The sequence below is a fragment of the Psammomys obesus genome, unplaced genomic scaffold (genome assembly GCF_907164565.1).
Source record: "Psammomys obesus unplaced genomic scaffold, mPsaObe1.curated_primary_1811, whole genome shotgun sequence".
Classification (NCBI taxonomy): domain Eukaryota; kingdom Metazoa; phylum Chordata; class Mammalia; order Rodentia; family Muridae; genus Psammomys; species Psammomys obesus.
In genome coordinates, this window is record NW_026587032.1 from 6270067 (window position 1) to 6286580 (window position 16514).

Here is a 16514-nt window from a genome sequence, read left to right on the forward strand (position 1 = left end):
CACACACACACACACACACACACACACACACACACACACACACACACTGTGTTAACAGGTTGCATTATGGCATTTTCACATATGGAGAAGGTCAGTCTTCATTACCCTCCTCTTTGCTGTGGCAAAATTCCTGACGGGAAGCAACTTAAGGGAAGAAGGGCTTATTTTGGCTCTCGGTTAGCAAGGGTACAGTCCACCTTAGCGAAGGAGGTGTGGCCAAAGGGGCGTGAGTCAGGTACCGGCAGGCATGTGTGTTTCGGCCAGAGAGAGGCTGACGCTGGTACTCAGCTTTATTTCTTTGTCTTTTTAATCCAGTTCCGGACTCCAACCCAGGAGGTGGTGATGCCTTTGTTCAGGGTGAGTCTTGCACCATCAGGGGATTCTCTCGGGAAGTACCCTGACTCGCATGCTTAAACGTGTGCCTCACTAATGCCCTGTCCATGCTTTAATCTAGTCGAGTTGACAGCTGAAATTGACCATCGCAGGTGCTTAGAGGGCGTCACTCCCTGTATTACCCATGGTTTTTGTTTCACTTAAGTCATGGAATCAGCTGGGTGTGAGGGTACTTTAGTCCCAGCATTTGGGGAGGTAGAGGCAGGCAGATCCATGTCAGCTGGAGTCCAGGGCAACACAGAGAAACCCTGTCTCAAAACAAACAAACAAGTTACATGGGCTGGAGAGATGGCTCAGGGATTAAGAGCACTGGCTGCTCTTCCAGAAGACCCAAGCTCAATTCCCAGCACCCAAATAGCAACTAACAACTGTGTGAAACTCCAGTTCCAGAGGATCAAACCCCCTCACACAGACACATACAGGTAAAACACCAATGCACATAAAACAAAAATAAACAAAAAGTCATGACGTCTTCGTGGGTTATTAGGAACATTTTAGTAAAGTTATGCAATTGGAATGAATATAATAAAGCACAAGTTTCTGGATGTGGTGACACACGCCTTTAATCCCAGCACTCAGGAGGCAGAGACAGGTGGATCTGTGAGTTCGAGGTCAGCCTGGTCTACGTAGTAAGTCCCAAAACAGCCAGAGCTGTGTATCTCAAAAAATAAAAAAAACCAAATATAAATAAACCAAATAAATAAATAAAATAAAATGCAGGTCAACTGAACATGTAGCCTAGGAGAACCATATGACACAACTTCTCACCCGCTTTCGAGTGTGTGTGTGGACACGAGCATTCATTGCATGCATGTGTGAGCATGCCTTGGTTTCTATGGCGTGCAGCTCTTTCTGTGAGTAAGTTAGGAGACTCTTTTTTTCTTTTTTTAAAACTTATTTTTATTTTATGTGCATTGGTATTTTATCTGCATGTATGTCTGTGTGAGGGTGTTGGATCTTGGAGTTATAGACAGTTGTGAGCTGCTAGGTGGGTGCTGGGAATTGAACCTGGGTCCTCTGGAAGAACAGTAAGTACTCTCAACCGCTGAGCCATCTCACCAGGGCCTTCCTCCCCCCCCAAAACAAACAAATAAACAAACAAACAAACAAAAAAAACAGGGTTTCTCTGTCCTGCCTTGGCTGTCCTGGACTCACTTTGTAGACCAGGCTGTCTGAGAACTCATAGAGATCCACCTGCCTCTGCCTCCTGAGTGCTGGGATTACAGATGTGCCCCACCACCGCCCGGCATGTTAGGAGATTCTTGAGTCTTCAGTTTCAGGGTCTGGCTCTCCTCCCAGGCCTGGTTGTCCCTCTCCTGTGAATTTCCTTGTTAGGCTCCCTTCAGAAGCCAGAAAGGTCTGGGTATATGACCCGTGTGCCGAGGGGTAAACCAAAGGTGCCCAGTTATAAATAGAACAGGGCCCTCAAATAGGGAACCATGGGGCCACTTGAACTCCAGGCAGAACTCTGATGGGCTCACAAGGCCTTGTCAGCGTCTGCACCACGGTTCCCTCGGCTGTCCACACAAACTCTACAGGAACATGAAAAGGAACTAATTGGCAAAACTTCAGAAAAGTGGGGACTTAGGAAGTTGCCCACAGCTCACAGAGCTGGCACCTCTGGAGACTCAGGAGGGGGTGAGCCTTCCGTGAGGGGAGAGAAGCCAGGCTCTCCGGATTGACGAGCAGAGGAGCATGCGGAGCAGGGCTGTGTCACAGGCAGGACAGCCCCTCCCAGAAGATGGGCAAGGGAGGCAGAGGATGCTTCCACTGGGAACATGGAGGGCAAAAACCTGCACCAAAAGACTCAAGGATGCCTGAAAAGCACCTTCCCCAGACAAGAGCCCTAGATTTCCAGGGTGGATACCTGGGAAATCTAGTCATTTTATGGGACCCTATGACTACATTTGGCAGGGAGCCCCTTATCTATCTATCTATCTATCTATCTATCTATCTATCTATCTATCTATCTATCTATCTCTCTGCCTATTTATTTGGCAGGGAGCCCCCTTTTAATTAATTAAATAATTAATTAATTAAATCTTATCTATTTGGTTCTTTGTGACAGGGTTTCTCTTTGTAGCCCTGTAGACCACGCTGGCCTTGAACTCAGAGATCCACCTGTCTCTGCCTCCCAAGTGCTGAGATCAAAGGCATGTGCCACTACTGCCCAGCTCTCAGGTAGCTCCTTAAAGGACTGAGCAGCTATGTGAGACCCACAGGAAACTTCTCGAATATATGGTGTTGCGTTTCAAATGCTTGTGGTCTTTCACACACACAAATAAAATGTCAAGGGAAAGGGGCACAGCAGCCTCTCACAACTGGCTTTGTACATGCCTGTCTCACATAGGGCTTTCATCTAAGAGCATCGGGATAAGGCGTATGCTGCTATCTTGCATCTCAAGATTTGGTGAGACCCTATGAAATGGTTGGAGTCTTGTCCTCACACTTATATGTCTACTCCAGAAGGCCAACACTCTAGGCTGTGGAAGGTGGTTTTTTGCTTACCTGTAAGTGCGTTGTATGGGGTTTCTGCATTCCACGTTGTCCTCCATCTTTTAAAAAGTATTTAATTTTTTTTTTTTTTGAGAAAAATCTCACTATGCAGCCATCATTGTCTGGCCTGGAACCCATAGACATATTCTTGCCTCTGCCTCTCAGTACTGGGACTAAAGGTATGCACTACCATGCCCAGCTTTTTATTGTTTTTAATTATGTATCTGTGTGGAGTATATGCACATTTGTGCAGCACCTCAGGAGACCAGAAGATGGTGTCAGATGCTCTGGAAATGGAGTTACAGGAGGTTGTGAGCCACCTGATATGGGTGCTGGGAATCCAGCTCACATTTTAGGGAAGAGCAAAAAGTGCTCTTAACCCCTGAGCCATCTCTCCAACCCCTCCATCCTCCGTCCTTGGTGTTGATAAATTGTCTTTCCCAATCCTGTCCCCAGGAAATACATTCGATCTCATGACAAAGATTTAGTCAAGAACAGAAACATGATTGAATGCCCCATTATAAGCGGAATATCTATATCTTTATGTCATCTTGTCCATGGCTTGAGGAATAACTTAGAAGAGATGGGAAGCATGTAAAAACTGCAGGAAGCATGTGTGTGTGTGTGTGTGTGTGTGTGTGTGTGTGTGTGTGTCTGAAATGCTGACTTCTGGACATGACATGGCTGATGCTATTTTGAATTTCTTGCACCTGTGGTTACTTGTACCCGGTCACCATGTGACTGTTGGCATCTTGTCATGGAGAGGGGAGAGTATGGTGAGCTCACACTCCTCCCTGAGGATTTCTGCAGTTAATTAATGGCTGATGAAGGAAGGAGGGACATTTTCTTCAGTCCTGTAGCCACTGATAAGCTACACGTGCTGCTGTAGACCAGTTCTCACTCATGGTTTAGTAAACAGTCAAATGAAACTGATTGAAACACAGAACAACAACAACAAAACCAAAACCAAAAAATAAAATAAAAACAAAGTACAAGTGGGACAGGTTGGGAAGAGGAAAGAGATCATTGGAAAGAGGAGTTCTAGAAAGGTTAACAGGGGTGGGGGAGAAGATAGTAAAAATGCCATAATAAAACCCAGTATTATGGGTCATCAACACATACTAAAAATTCTGAGTGTGGAGGCGTACACTTTTAATCCCAACATTCAGGAGTCAGAGGCAAGTGAATCTCTGAGTTCAAGGCCAGCCTGGTACAGAGTGAGTTCCAGAATAGACAGGGATACCCAGAGAAACACTGACTCAAAACAAACAAACAAAAATATATATGCTAATAAAACATTAAAAAAGAAACATGGCTGGGTGTGGTGGCGCATGACTGTAATCCCAGCACTCGGGAGGCAGAGGCAGGCAGATCTCTGTGAGTTCGAGGCCAGCCTGGTCTACAGATCAAGTTCTAGGATTGCCAGGGCAACACAGAAGAAAAGAAGAATTTCAATCTGTATCTTAATAAGACTAGCAGCAGTGGTAACAGACAACCCACATGCTAACTTAAAATTGTTGGAATTATTATATTTTTAATATTTATTTTATGTGTATGTGTTCTTGAGTGTCTGTATGTGCAATGTGCATACCAGTACTTTCGGAGTCCAGAAGAGGGCTTTGGGATCCCTGGAACTGGAGTTACAAGTGGTTGTGAGCCATTGTGTGGGTGCTGGGAGCCGAGCCCAGGTTTTCTGCAAGAACAGTGCCCTTTACCACCGAGCCATCTCTCCAACCCTGATGAGATTATTTGGAAACCATGTGGCTTTGCTGTTGAAACGTAGTAATGTATTCCTTAGGCCGCTGCTAATGAGTGTCACTGGGGAAAGGAAAAACACTTTTCAGTGTGCAACTAGAACAAACAGCCATTCATGTAGGATAAGTGAAATGAGGACTTGTGGGGCCTCTGGATGGGGAGCTGGCATAGGCCCGTTCCCTGCTCTTCATACGCTTCCTCTGGGTAGTCCTGGCAACTGGGAGGGAGGGAGTATGGACATGTGTACCCAGTAAGAGACCTGCCTGACATTCCAGTGCTTAACTTTGGGCTCTAGTGTTGAGCTGTCCTTGCCTTCCAAGAACGTGCTCACGTACAGGAGGGCTCAGCTAGCTCCGTGGGTGATCAGCAGGTCTTGGTGTAGGAGTAGCCATGGATCTGAAAGCCCGGGCAAGGAACAGTGCTTCCTGTGGGTGCCCATGTTCACAGCTGTCCTAACTTCCTTCCTGATGTAGCTGCAGGTTGCTCCATTGCCATCCAACATGGAAGAGGCAGATGGGTCCCCCAAGGATAAACAATTGCCCTGTTTCTCCGATGCTGTATTGATTCCCAAAGATAGCAATATTTTATCTAAAGAAGTCATCAATAGTATGAAGGCTGCCGTGGCAGGAGGGAAATGGATGGAAGTAGCCTCTGTGGTCAAGGAGCTCGTACAGAAGACATCAAGAATCACAGTGAAAATTGCTGTGACCGGGGACTCTGGCAATGGCATGTCATCCTTCATCAATGCTATTAGAGGCATTGGACACGAGGAGGTGGATTCAGCTCCCACCGGGGTGGTGAGGACCACCCAAGTACCGGCCTGTTACTCCTCCTCCAGCTTTCCCAACGTGGAGCTGTGGGACCTGCCCGGCACAGGAGCCACGGCCCAGAGCATCAAGGAATACATGGAGGAGATGCGGTTTGACACCTACGACCTTTTCATCATCGTCGCGTCTGAGCAGTTCAGCTCGAATCACGTGAAGCTGGCCAAAGCTGTGCAGAAGATGGGGAAGAGGTTCTACATTGTCTGGACCAAGCTGGACAGGGACCTCAGCACGAGTGCCCTCTCTGAAGCCCAGCTACTGCAGAGCATCCGAAGGAATATCCAGGAGAATCTCCAGAAGGAGCAGGTGGAGAAGCCGCCCACATTCCTGCTCTCCCACATGAATCCTTTGTTACATGACTTCCCAGAGCTTAGGGAGACACTACAAAAAGACCTCTTCAACTTCAGGAAGTATGGCCTTTTTGAAACCCTTTTCAAAATCGGTAAGGAGGCTATTAATGAGAGAGTGAAATCCATTAGGAGCATGGATGCAGACAATCTAGGCAAGGATTTTGGAATCTCCAATCCAGATAATCTGGAAGAGAGTCAGAAAGCCTTCGAAAAAAGCTTTGGCCTGGATGATGAATTTCTTGCCATGCAGTTCCAGGATCAACAAGGTGACTGGCCATTGACTTGCCAGCTTCACTCTGGAGCCCAGCTTTTGCTTACAGGTGTAAACAAGATGTTCTTAAAATGCTTTTCTGGCCTTTCGCCTACACACAGCCAACAGAGACAAAGACAAGTGCTTGATGAGGTTGCTCAGAAAACCAAAAACATTCTGTGGAAAATCCTGGAAAAATTCATTAACCGTCCTCTGGAAGGTCCAGACAACTGAGGCCCTCTCCCCAGCTCTGTCTACCCTAAGTGTCCCTCCAGTTGAGCTAACTCATCCTGCAGGTTTCAAGTTCCTTGAGGTTTATAGGTCAACTTTTTTAATGGGTATCCCCCTCATGAAACACTATAATGGATTTTACTTTATACCATTTGTTTAATTTTATTAACGGAACTGTCTGGAATTCCAATATAAGAGAAATTTTCTTTTTCTGGTTGCACAGAATTTCACATTTGACACATATTCACCTTAACACCTACGATTAATATAGTTTTTCTTGATTTTCTCATCTCTCTCTCTCTCCCCCTCTCTTCTTCCCTGTCTCGGGAGAAGGAGCATTTCTTAAGGAAGAGGGCTGGGCAGTGGCGGCACACGCCTTTCATCCCAGCGTTCAGGAGCCAGAGGCAGGCAGATCTCTTGTGAGTTCGAGACCAGCCTGGTTTACAAAGAAAGTCCAAGGCAGACAAGACTGTTAAACAGAGAAACCCTGTCTCAAAAAACCATTAAAAAAAAAAAAAAATGAAGACGAGCTTGTTTTTTGGCTATTGTCTGAAGAGCATGGCTAGTAGGGGCCTGTTCTCTGACCTCTCCTCTGGTTGTGTAGAGGGGAATTAACCCTGGTTATCACTGGTAATAGGATTCACAGGGTACTGAATGGAAGAATTTTGAGTGTCCAAAACTGTCTTCATTGGCATCAGTGGTGCCATGTCTAGTCGTGGCCCCTCCCACTCTGTGCTTCCATAGTCTCATATTGGACTTGAACTTCTTCAACCACCCCTAACTCTGCAGGCTGCACCCCCCCCCACACTGACCCTTCTCTCTTTTACATAAAGCTTTCCTATTTCACTCAGTTTGTGTGTTTTGTGTTTATTTACAACGCTGTTCCATGTTCTGTCATATATGTTTCTTTGTTTCAGTCCCACTCTTGGTAGATGCCACAGTGCTGCCAGCCCACCTCTTTAACTGCCTCAGACCTATGCCCTTTCTTTCCCTTCACCTTCTTGACAGAACCCTAAATAACCCCCCCCACACACCATTACCAGTGTCACGTCACACACTCCAGCCTGCCTGCTTTCGTGCCATTTCCTCCAGGAAGTGAAGAAGAATTTTAATTAAGAACATGGCTGTTCTGGCAAGAGATCACGCCCAAAGACCTTCCAGGTCTGTGTGATCTGGCTAAAATACAGACACACCTTTAATCCTAGGAGACAGAGGCAAGCAGATATCTGAGCTCAAGGCCAACCTGGTATACAGCAAGTTTCAGGTAAAGGAAAACTTACATCCAGGTGCGGTGGGACATGCCTTTAATCCTCAACAATGAAGGTGACGTTGGTTTGTAAAGGGAAGCAGCCATGTTTGAAAATGCGATCTAACTGAATGGCAGAAAAGGTAACGGATCAGAGAAAGATTTGACAGAATAGGATATGCCCAAGTCTCAAGAGAGAGAAAAAGGGAAGCTAATTAAGGGGCAGTGCAGAGAGGAGAAAGGGCAGTTTTACCAGGACAGTAAGAGAGACAGGTTGCAGAGAGAGAACTCAGGTGAAGAGAGGATGAGCCAGAGAATGGGGAGCCAGAAATCAGAGCAGATTGCTTCAGTTAGTTTGAGGCCAAGCAGAGCAATTTAAGGGCCAAGAGCCAGACTAAGCAAGTTAGCTGGGAGAGGAGTTCGAAACAGAACGGCTGAGTTGAGCCAGCCATTCCAGAGCTCAATAAAAACAAGAAAGGATAAGCTTATTCAGCAATAACTATCAGAGGCTGAACACATTCTAGGCCTACATTAGATTTTATGGAGGCCAGAAGCTTCCAGGACTAGGCCTAGGTTATGAGAAGGAGGCAGCAATTACCGCAGGAGAACAAAAGTTCCTTTTACAAGGAAGAGTTTATTTTTGGCTCATGGTTTGACAGTACAACCCATAATAGCAGAAGGTCATCACGACAGGTGCATGGCGCAGCTGGTCACATTGTGTTCACAGTCAGGAAGCAGACAGAGATGGATATAGCTCCTTGGCACACCTCCATTTTACTCAGCCCAAGACCCCAGTCCATAGAATGATACATCCACCTTCAGAATGGGTCTTCCAACCCCAATTAACCAAGTCTAGAAACTCCTTCATAGACACGCCCGAAGGTCTGTCTCCACAGTGATTCTAGATCCTGTCAAATTGACAATCAATGTTAACCACACAGGTACTGTGATAATAGAGGGGTAGGTTGGAGTTTTATTGATTAATAGTGGGAAGAAGAGTGTCTGTGGCTCAGTAGTAAAATGTTTGCCTAGTCCACGGGAGGCTATAGTTTTGCTACCCAGAAAGAAATAAAATGTTTTAAGACTGAAAGAAAATGCCAGTTGTATTTGTTAAGAAAAATGCACCAACTCTACAATCTTGCTGGCACAAGTACTTTACAAAAAAGCATCACCTAAATGTAAAATGTAGGTTTACTTTATATGCCCAGGCAAGGATGGCAGTGACTAAAGTCTCAGTGGTGGTAGGACTAGGGGTGAACTGAGCTCTGCCAAAACTCCCCTTCCGCCTGCTCATTCTTTTTTTTTTTTTTTCCAGAGCTGAGGACCGAACCCAGGGCCTTGCGCTTGCTAGGCAAGCGCTCTACCACTGAGCTAAATCCCCAACCCCGCCTGCTCATTCTTTTGTTACCACAGTTCCCTAGACTCACAGGCAAGGTCTGAGAGAAGTCGAGGGAGTTTTGTTTGTCGTCCTTACAATACTCAGGAGTAATTCTTTTGTTGTTGTTTTTGTTTTTTTGAGACAGGGTTTCTCTTGTGTAGCCTTGGCTGTCCTGGACTTGCTTTGTAGACCAGGCTGGCCTGGAACTCAGTGATTCACCTGCCTCTGCCTCCAAAGCACTGTAATTAAAGGCATGCACCACCATGACCGGCTTCTCAGAAGTAGTTCTTGGTGTCACGTTTACAGCACATATTCTGCTCCAGTGTGCTGACGGTAAGAAGGCGAGCTTGCTCTTGTAAAGTCACGTGGATGTTACTGCTGCGGTTTCTCTGTTTGTCCCAGAGACTGCAACCTGGCCCATAACTGAGGAAACTGACATGCAGCCTATGGTTTCGCTGTTAGCCTGGCTGGAGAAGCAGTGTGAATCCTCTTGGTCTTAGAACATAATCGTAGTCTTTCTCCGTGTTGGTTGTATGTACATACCTATCTATGTACAGATACAGAAATAAATGTACACATATGTTATATATTCATAACACACATATGTATTATGTGTTGTATATAATGCACAGGTAATGTTAATCTCTGATAGAATAATTACAGAGTATATTATGTAAACATACGTATTGTTTTTGTTCTTATTTTTTGATAACTTCATAGTAGTGCTATATTTACATCATCCCCACCCCTCCCTTCCCCAGCAAACTCCTCCTTTGTTCCCCCAAGTGTTATTTTTAGAAAGGTATGGCAGTGGCCAAGCCTCTTCTGGGAAAGGTACATGAGTACGGCTCTCCCATGGCAAGGCCAGAGAAGTTGGGTCCCCGCATGGCAAGGACCTGTGGGGAGAATGCCCTGTCCTTTCCTGAGGGTATCCTTGGCTAGCTTTTTTGCCTTGTGTTTTTGCGCTTTTGACTTTGCTATTGGAAGTTTTTACTTTCACTTTGTCTATCACAGCCATTACCCCAGAATCAGATAAAGAAATCGCAGACTTTATCTGTGTGTGATTCACTCTTGTTTGTCTTTTAGGGTTGTGGGAATGGTGAACTCAGTGGCCGGCTCTTTCATCACCTCTCCCTGGGAGGTGCAGCCTTGCCAGGCCACACGGGAAGATAATGCAGCCAGTCCTGATGAGACCTGATAGGCTAGGGTCAGACAGAAGGGGAGGAGGACTTTCCCTATCAGTGGATTAAGTGAGAGGCATAGAGGGAGATGGGGAAGGGTGAGTGGGACTGGGAGGAGATGAGGGAGGAGGCCACAGCTGGGATACAAAGTGAATAAATTGTAATAAATAATAATAATAATAATAATAATAATAATAATGATAATAAAGGATTGTGGGAATGGAGCAGATCACTACTCCTCTGTTTGTTAATGATGATTGGGTTGAGTCAACACAAGGGTCTGTTCTGGGTACATAAGCTAACGTCCGGATGTTCTCTCCTGATGGGAACTTGGTTCTGACAACAGTTTGCCCATGGACCTGTTCCAAACAACAGCTAGATGATTATCAAAAGGTTAGGAAGGTCCTGCTGGATCCAAGTTCCAAGACTTAATAGGAACACTCAGAGGTGAACCAAGTAAGGATGAGGAATTGACTCAGGTTACCTATTTGCTGAGAGCCCTGGGCACTAGAGAAATTAGGCCTCCTGATTAGGATATGGGGGATGCTAGATGCCAATTATTAAATCAGAATTTCCTGGGCATGTAGTGTATCACCTCTCTCTACTGTATCCATCATTGCTGCCAACCACGGTCACTTGGTTCTGTCCCAGCGTGCTGGGTTAGATATTAACTGCTTGCTGAAGCTGTTTCCTTCTTGATTTAGTTCGTGGGTTAGCAGGAAACTGTGGGGACTGAGGAGAAGGAAGGGAAAAGCACAAGTGTGCACATTATTGTTAAATGTTAGAAGTTCTTAAAACAAACTGTATGTGGGAAAATGAGAAAATGAATGTAAAACCTTTTCAGCTGTGAAAAAATATATGTATAAATAAAGGTGGCCTGAGCTGTCTCAGTGCCAGAGTGTGTGGACGGCACCTGCTGGCCCAAGTGTTCTGTGGATTCCATACATCCTCCCTCGGGTTCTGACCTATCCTCCTACCCCATTCCCCGCCGGGGCTGGGCTCCGGCAAAGATATATTTTACTTTTGTGTGTTTGAGCACATATAGGTAGGGAAGCTCAGGGAGGTCAAAAGCACTGGATTCCCTTCAGCTGGCGTCAGGGGCAGTTGTGATCCCTCCCACGTAGGCACTGAGAACAGAGCTCCGTTCCTCCGAAAGGGCAGGGTACACTCTCAACCTCTGACATCGCGCTCCCGACCCTGATAATGGGTTTCTAAGAATAAAGTTTCAGGGGTTTGGGAGATCCCTTCAAAGGGTCAAATACCAGTATACAAGCATGAGGACCTGAGTTTGAATCTCTAGCGTAAAAATCCAGGTGTGACCAAAACAAAACAAAACAAAAACAACAACAACAACAAAAAACAACCTCCAGTAAGAAGGTGCATGGATGGAGATGGAGATAAGAAGATTCTGGGAGGGGCCTGGAGAAATGGCTCAGTAGTTGGGAGCTCTGTCTGCTCTTCCCAAGGTCCTGAGTTCAATTCCCAGCACCCACTGGTGGCTCACAGCCATGTATCCAATGCCCTCTTCTGGCCTGCAGGGTATACATGCAGTCAGAGCACTCATGTACATAAATAGATAAATAAAAAGAAGAAGAAGAAGATTCCGGGAGCCTGCTGCTCAGCTAGTCTAGCCAAAACGACAACATCCAGGTTCATGGAGAGAGCTTGTCTCTGAGTGAGGTGGTAACTGAGGAGGACACAGGACTCTGACCTTTGGCCTCTACACACGTGCACAGGCAAGCACCCTGGTACAGACATGCACGTTTGTGCACACACACCACACCCCACACGTTTTTTTTTTTTCAATTTCACTTATACTATCAGACGTGTCAAAACCTGTTTCCACAGCCACAGTGGCCCTCCCAAACAGCAGATCTCTCTTCCCACATTGGATCCCAGGGTCCACCTCTATCTGTTTTTACCAGGGAAGAACTGACACAAAGAAACAAGTGCTAGCCCAGTGTGTAAATATTTGAGTCCAGCCTCAGGCAGTGCCTCTTCAGAAAAGACGGCTATTCATTTTTTTTTTAAATTTTCAATTAATTACAGTTAATTCATTTTGTATCCCAGCTGTAGCCCCTTCCCTCATCCCTTCCCATTCCTACCCTAAGATGCCTATGCTTTAGCCTGAACACGCAGCTGCCTTCAGTATATCGCTCCAAGTAGGCCGGAATGAGCTATGGAGAGGCAGTGTGAGGGAGCTCTTGATTGCCTGGGGGCCAGACTACTGAGTAACAGCTGCTGTCGCTTGGGAGCTTGGGAAGGGGCTCCTGCTACTAACTCAGTGACTGACTGTGGAGCAGTTACTTCCACAGGATTGACGCGTCTCCTCCCGGGATGCTCACTGGATCAAGAAGCAGCCAGCAGGGGTGCAGGAGAGATGGCTCAACGGTTAAGAGCACTGACTGCTCTTGCTAGAGGACCTGGGTTCAATTCCCAGCACCCACATGGCAGTTGACAACTGTCTGAAACTCCAAGATTTGGCAACCTCATACAGATTCACATGGAGGCAAAACACAAATGCAAGTGAAAATAAGTATGAAAAGAAATAAATAATTAAAAAAAAGTAAACAGCATTCACAAGGCCCCTCCTCACAAGCTTATAAGCACTATAACGCCAATCAATGGAGCCGCCAGGCAACTCCAGGGGTACAGCTTTCATGACCTCTGATTTATGCGGGGGTGGGTTTTTCAGTGACCTAAGCCTCTGAGGAACCCTATTTCTCCGCCCAGTCCTAGTGTTTTAGGGCTCATTATAAATCTAACAAGTCTCTGCGTCTTTTCTTTAGGAACTAGCTGGTTCAGGAACGACTGCCGCTGTATCAATAACCAGATTTAATTAATGCTAATAGAACATAAACGCACTGTTTACATAAGTGCACTATGCTTTTAGACAGCTTGTAAGAAAAATCTTGTGTCTGGATGTGGTGACGCACTCTCTGGAGGCAGAAGCAGGTGGATGGATCTCTGTGAATTTAAGGCCAGCCTGGTCTACAGAGCTAGCTCCAGGACAGCCAGGGGTACATAGAGAAACCCTGTCTTGAAAAAAAAAATCTTGTTTGATGACTAAAGAAACTTCATTTTATGCTAGGCATCAATCTTGGCACTCCCTAACCTTTTGTCTGTGACTCCAGTCCCTGGAAGCTAAGTTTCCAGTAATCCTGATTCAGTGACCCCCACCCAAAAGTGCATAGCTGTGACCATCTACTTGCTATGATATGACTAACTGCTTTCTGGTTTCTGTAACCTGCTTATGCAAACATGCAAGGACTATTTTGAGGTTGCCTTGGGTACCTAATCTTGGCAGAGTAGAATAGCCTTGGCTTGCTTGTGCAGATTTTCAAGGTCTTCTTTCACCTTTAAAAATCCTTTCCCCACTCTGTTTCACATGGCAACCTCAAGTCTGCCTCAGAGATTGTTGTCTTGCTAAATTCTTTTAATTATAATTGGATGGTCTTTTCCCAGGGGTCACAAACTCCACGACGTTTGGAGATCACAGGGTGACCCCAGACTCAGGCCAGGGGTCTGGGATAGATTTGGAAGTCTGGGGAGCCTGAGACCAGGATAGGCCCTGGTGGACTTGGAAGTCTGGGAAACCTGAGACCATGGCTGCCACAAATTAGAGGTCAATAGTAGGAAATAGACCCGAGAGGGTACCAGTCCAAGGTGGACTTGCTAGGCTCCCTGGGAGGCAGGGAGCTGCTGTCATGGTTTGCAGACTGAAAACAAAATGAAAACAAGAACTGCCTGCCAACACGCATCTGAGGCTCGGGCCAGTCGCTAGGTTGCTCTGTTCTGTTCTGGGGTCCGGATGTTTGACGAGACACCGGAAATCACATATAATCACAGACCCAGCCTCGGGGACAGCAGACATCCTTCTGTTTGTCTGTTCTGGTGTATGAACTAAGGTGGCTACCACATGTCTGTGTTTATCTGATCTCCTGACTGTGTGGACATTCTGTCTTTTTTATTTTGTTTGCTTTTGTTTGTTGGGTCTGTGTTTCTGATGTGCTTATAAGTTTTGTTGCAGACATAAGAGCCTGATCAAGTGCCACTGTCTCCTCACTAGAAAACTCTGTCTCCCAGCTCCCTTATGGAGCTCTCTCGGGCTCAGTCCTCTCCTTGGCTCACTGGAGCCTGCTGTTCAAGACCCACAAAAGTCTCTTATTGCTAAAGCTTTCTTTGTTCTCTGCTTGCTCTAGTCCCAGTCTCTGGTCACTGGATCTCCATTTGCAGGGATTCAGGTATCATTTGAGTATGAAAAAATTGAAGTATTTATTTATTTATTTATTTATTTATTTATTTATTTATTTATTTATTTATTTATTATTATTTATGCAACATTCTGCCTGAACACCAGAAAAGGACACCAGATATCACTATAGATGGTTATGAGCCACCATGTGGCTGCTAGGATGAAGTATTTATTGTTTCATGCTGTTCTACTTTATTAAAAAGCTGGCTCTCCCCCCTTTTCCAACCCAAGCATACTTGTTTAAAAGTTTTGTCAATGTCTTGTCTTGAGTCAGAAAGGCTTTGTGACTCTGACAGGGAAAAGAATTTTTGTTAAACAGGACAATCTGAGGGGGAAGATACTATGTGCTTTAAAACAGCTTTTAAAGCAGCTCTTAAAAAGTAGACCATTCCCAACAGCAATTAATGTTGCTTATCTCATGCTCCCATTCTTGGTTTGATTTAACTCTTTAAAACTTTTGCTAAAATATAAACTTTCTGTACCTTAAGATTTGTAAGCATATTAAATATGACTAAGAATCTGTAAAAAACAAAACAAAAACAACTTGATGCCAACATTTTCTTGAGTTCCCCTAGATACCTAGTTTTTATAGCTTTCTAGGTTACAGATACTTATATTATTCTGCAACTTAACGACTTTGGGAAAAAAGTCAAGCTCTTCAGGTTGTCTGCCTCCACTGTCACACAAACACACATAAACTGGTTATGAAATACAGTGAAACCCTGTGTCTAAAATCCCCTGATAATAACTTCAGATAAGCCTGATTAAAAGAGTCAGAGCTGGACTTGTTAAAAGTTAATATTTGACTTGTGCATGAAGCGAGTGAAGCCGGAGACAAGAGCAAAGGCTGAACTCGGAATCTGACAAGATGGATGGGCTGTCCCACAGAATCATCAAGGAAACCCAAGCGTTTGCTGCCAGAACCAGTTCCTGGCATTAAAGCAGAACCTGATGAAAGCAACGCCCGTTATTTTCATGTGGTCATTGCTGGGCCGCAGGACCCCCTCTTTGAGGGACGGACTCTTAAACTTGAACTATTCCTTCCAGAAGAATACCCAATGGCATCACCGAGAGTATGTTTCATGACCCAAATTTCTCATTCTAATGTAGACAAGTTGGGAAGAATATGTTTAGATATTTTGAAATATAAGTGGTCCTCAGCACTGCAGATCCGCACAGTTCTGCTATCATTCCAGGCTTTGTTAAGTGTTCCTAATCTGCATGATCCATTAGTAAATGATGTAGCTGAGCAGTGGAAGACCAACAAAGCCCAGACTGTAGAAACAGCGAGAGCATGGACCAGGCTATATGCCGTGAATAGTACTTAATTCGATCAGATCATCGAGTGTACATCCCTTCTGTTCTGCCAAGACTTCTTCCTTTTTTCTGTTTGCGCTTAATGGATACAGTCTTCGAACCATCACAGAACAAAAGCCCGGGCATCTTCATCGTTGGTGATTACATGCACATTAGCAACTCTATGTGCTGTCCTGATTCGCTGTTGTAAAGCACAAGCAGAGGCTAGAAGTGTCGTCTGGGTTGTAGTGAGATGTTGAAGAGCAGGGACTCTGCGTTGACTCATTTCCCCATCGTGGTTTAAGTACAAAGCACTGTGAGTGATGGCAGTCGTCAGGGTTAGCTGCCAGAGGTACGGGTGTTTTTATTTTTTAGGGGGAAAGTAATTTAATTTTATGGTCTCCTTTCCCCTTCCCTGTCTTAAGGGATCTAATTGCAGTGGTTAAATGCAGCTACCCAGTTTTTTAGAATATGCTCTCTAGCCAAGTCTAACTTTAGACACTGTAGGTGGACAAGCTTGATTGTCTGAACCAAAATGGAAACATTAAATAAGCATCACAGCCCTCACTAATAATATTGACTTTGCTGTTAAGTGTAGAATGTCCATCCCTTAGCCCCCAGAAAAAGAAGGAGGAGGAGGAGGAGGAAGAGGAGGAGAAAAAGAAGGAGAAGAAGACAACAACTTGTGATCCTTTTGTATGGCTTGTCTGGAAACTTCTGTAAATCTTATGTTTTAGTAAAACATTTTTGTTATTCTAAAAAAGTTAAATTCATATATATATATATATTACATACGCAGTCATCAGACCAGTCACTCTTTTTAGCTGGTCCTATGACTAATCTCTCAACTACAGATGCT

The 16514-nt window shown here is 45.1% G+C and overlaps 1 protein-coding gene and 1 pseudogene across 2 annotated transcripts in view; both read left to right on the top strand.

Annotated features, from left to right (window-relative positions):
* LOC129673092 (immunity-related GTPase family M protein-like) overlaps positions 1–7149 on the top strand; it is a 9066-nt gene extending 1917 nt beyond the window's left edge. The window contains exons 2-3 of one of the 2 annotated variants that reach the window (XM_055602769.1): positions 316–357; positions 5118–7149. In XM_055602769.1, the coding sequence (XP_055458744.1) occupies positions 343–357; positions 5118–6302 (1200 nt within the window). In that variant the 5' untranslated portion in view covers positions 316–342 and the 3' untranslated portion in view covers positions 6303–7149. The remainder of the gene's footprint in view (positions 1–315; positions 358–5117) is intronic. The other variant, XM_055602770.1, reaches the window with a different exon arrangement.
* Positions 7150–15227: 8078 nt separating this feature from the next.
* Positions 15228–15687, top strand: LOC129673139 (ubiquitin-conjugating enzyme E2 N-like; annotated as a pseudogene).
* The last annotated feature ends 827 nt before the right edge of the window (positions 15688–16514 follow it).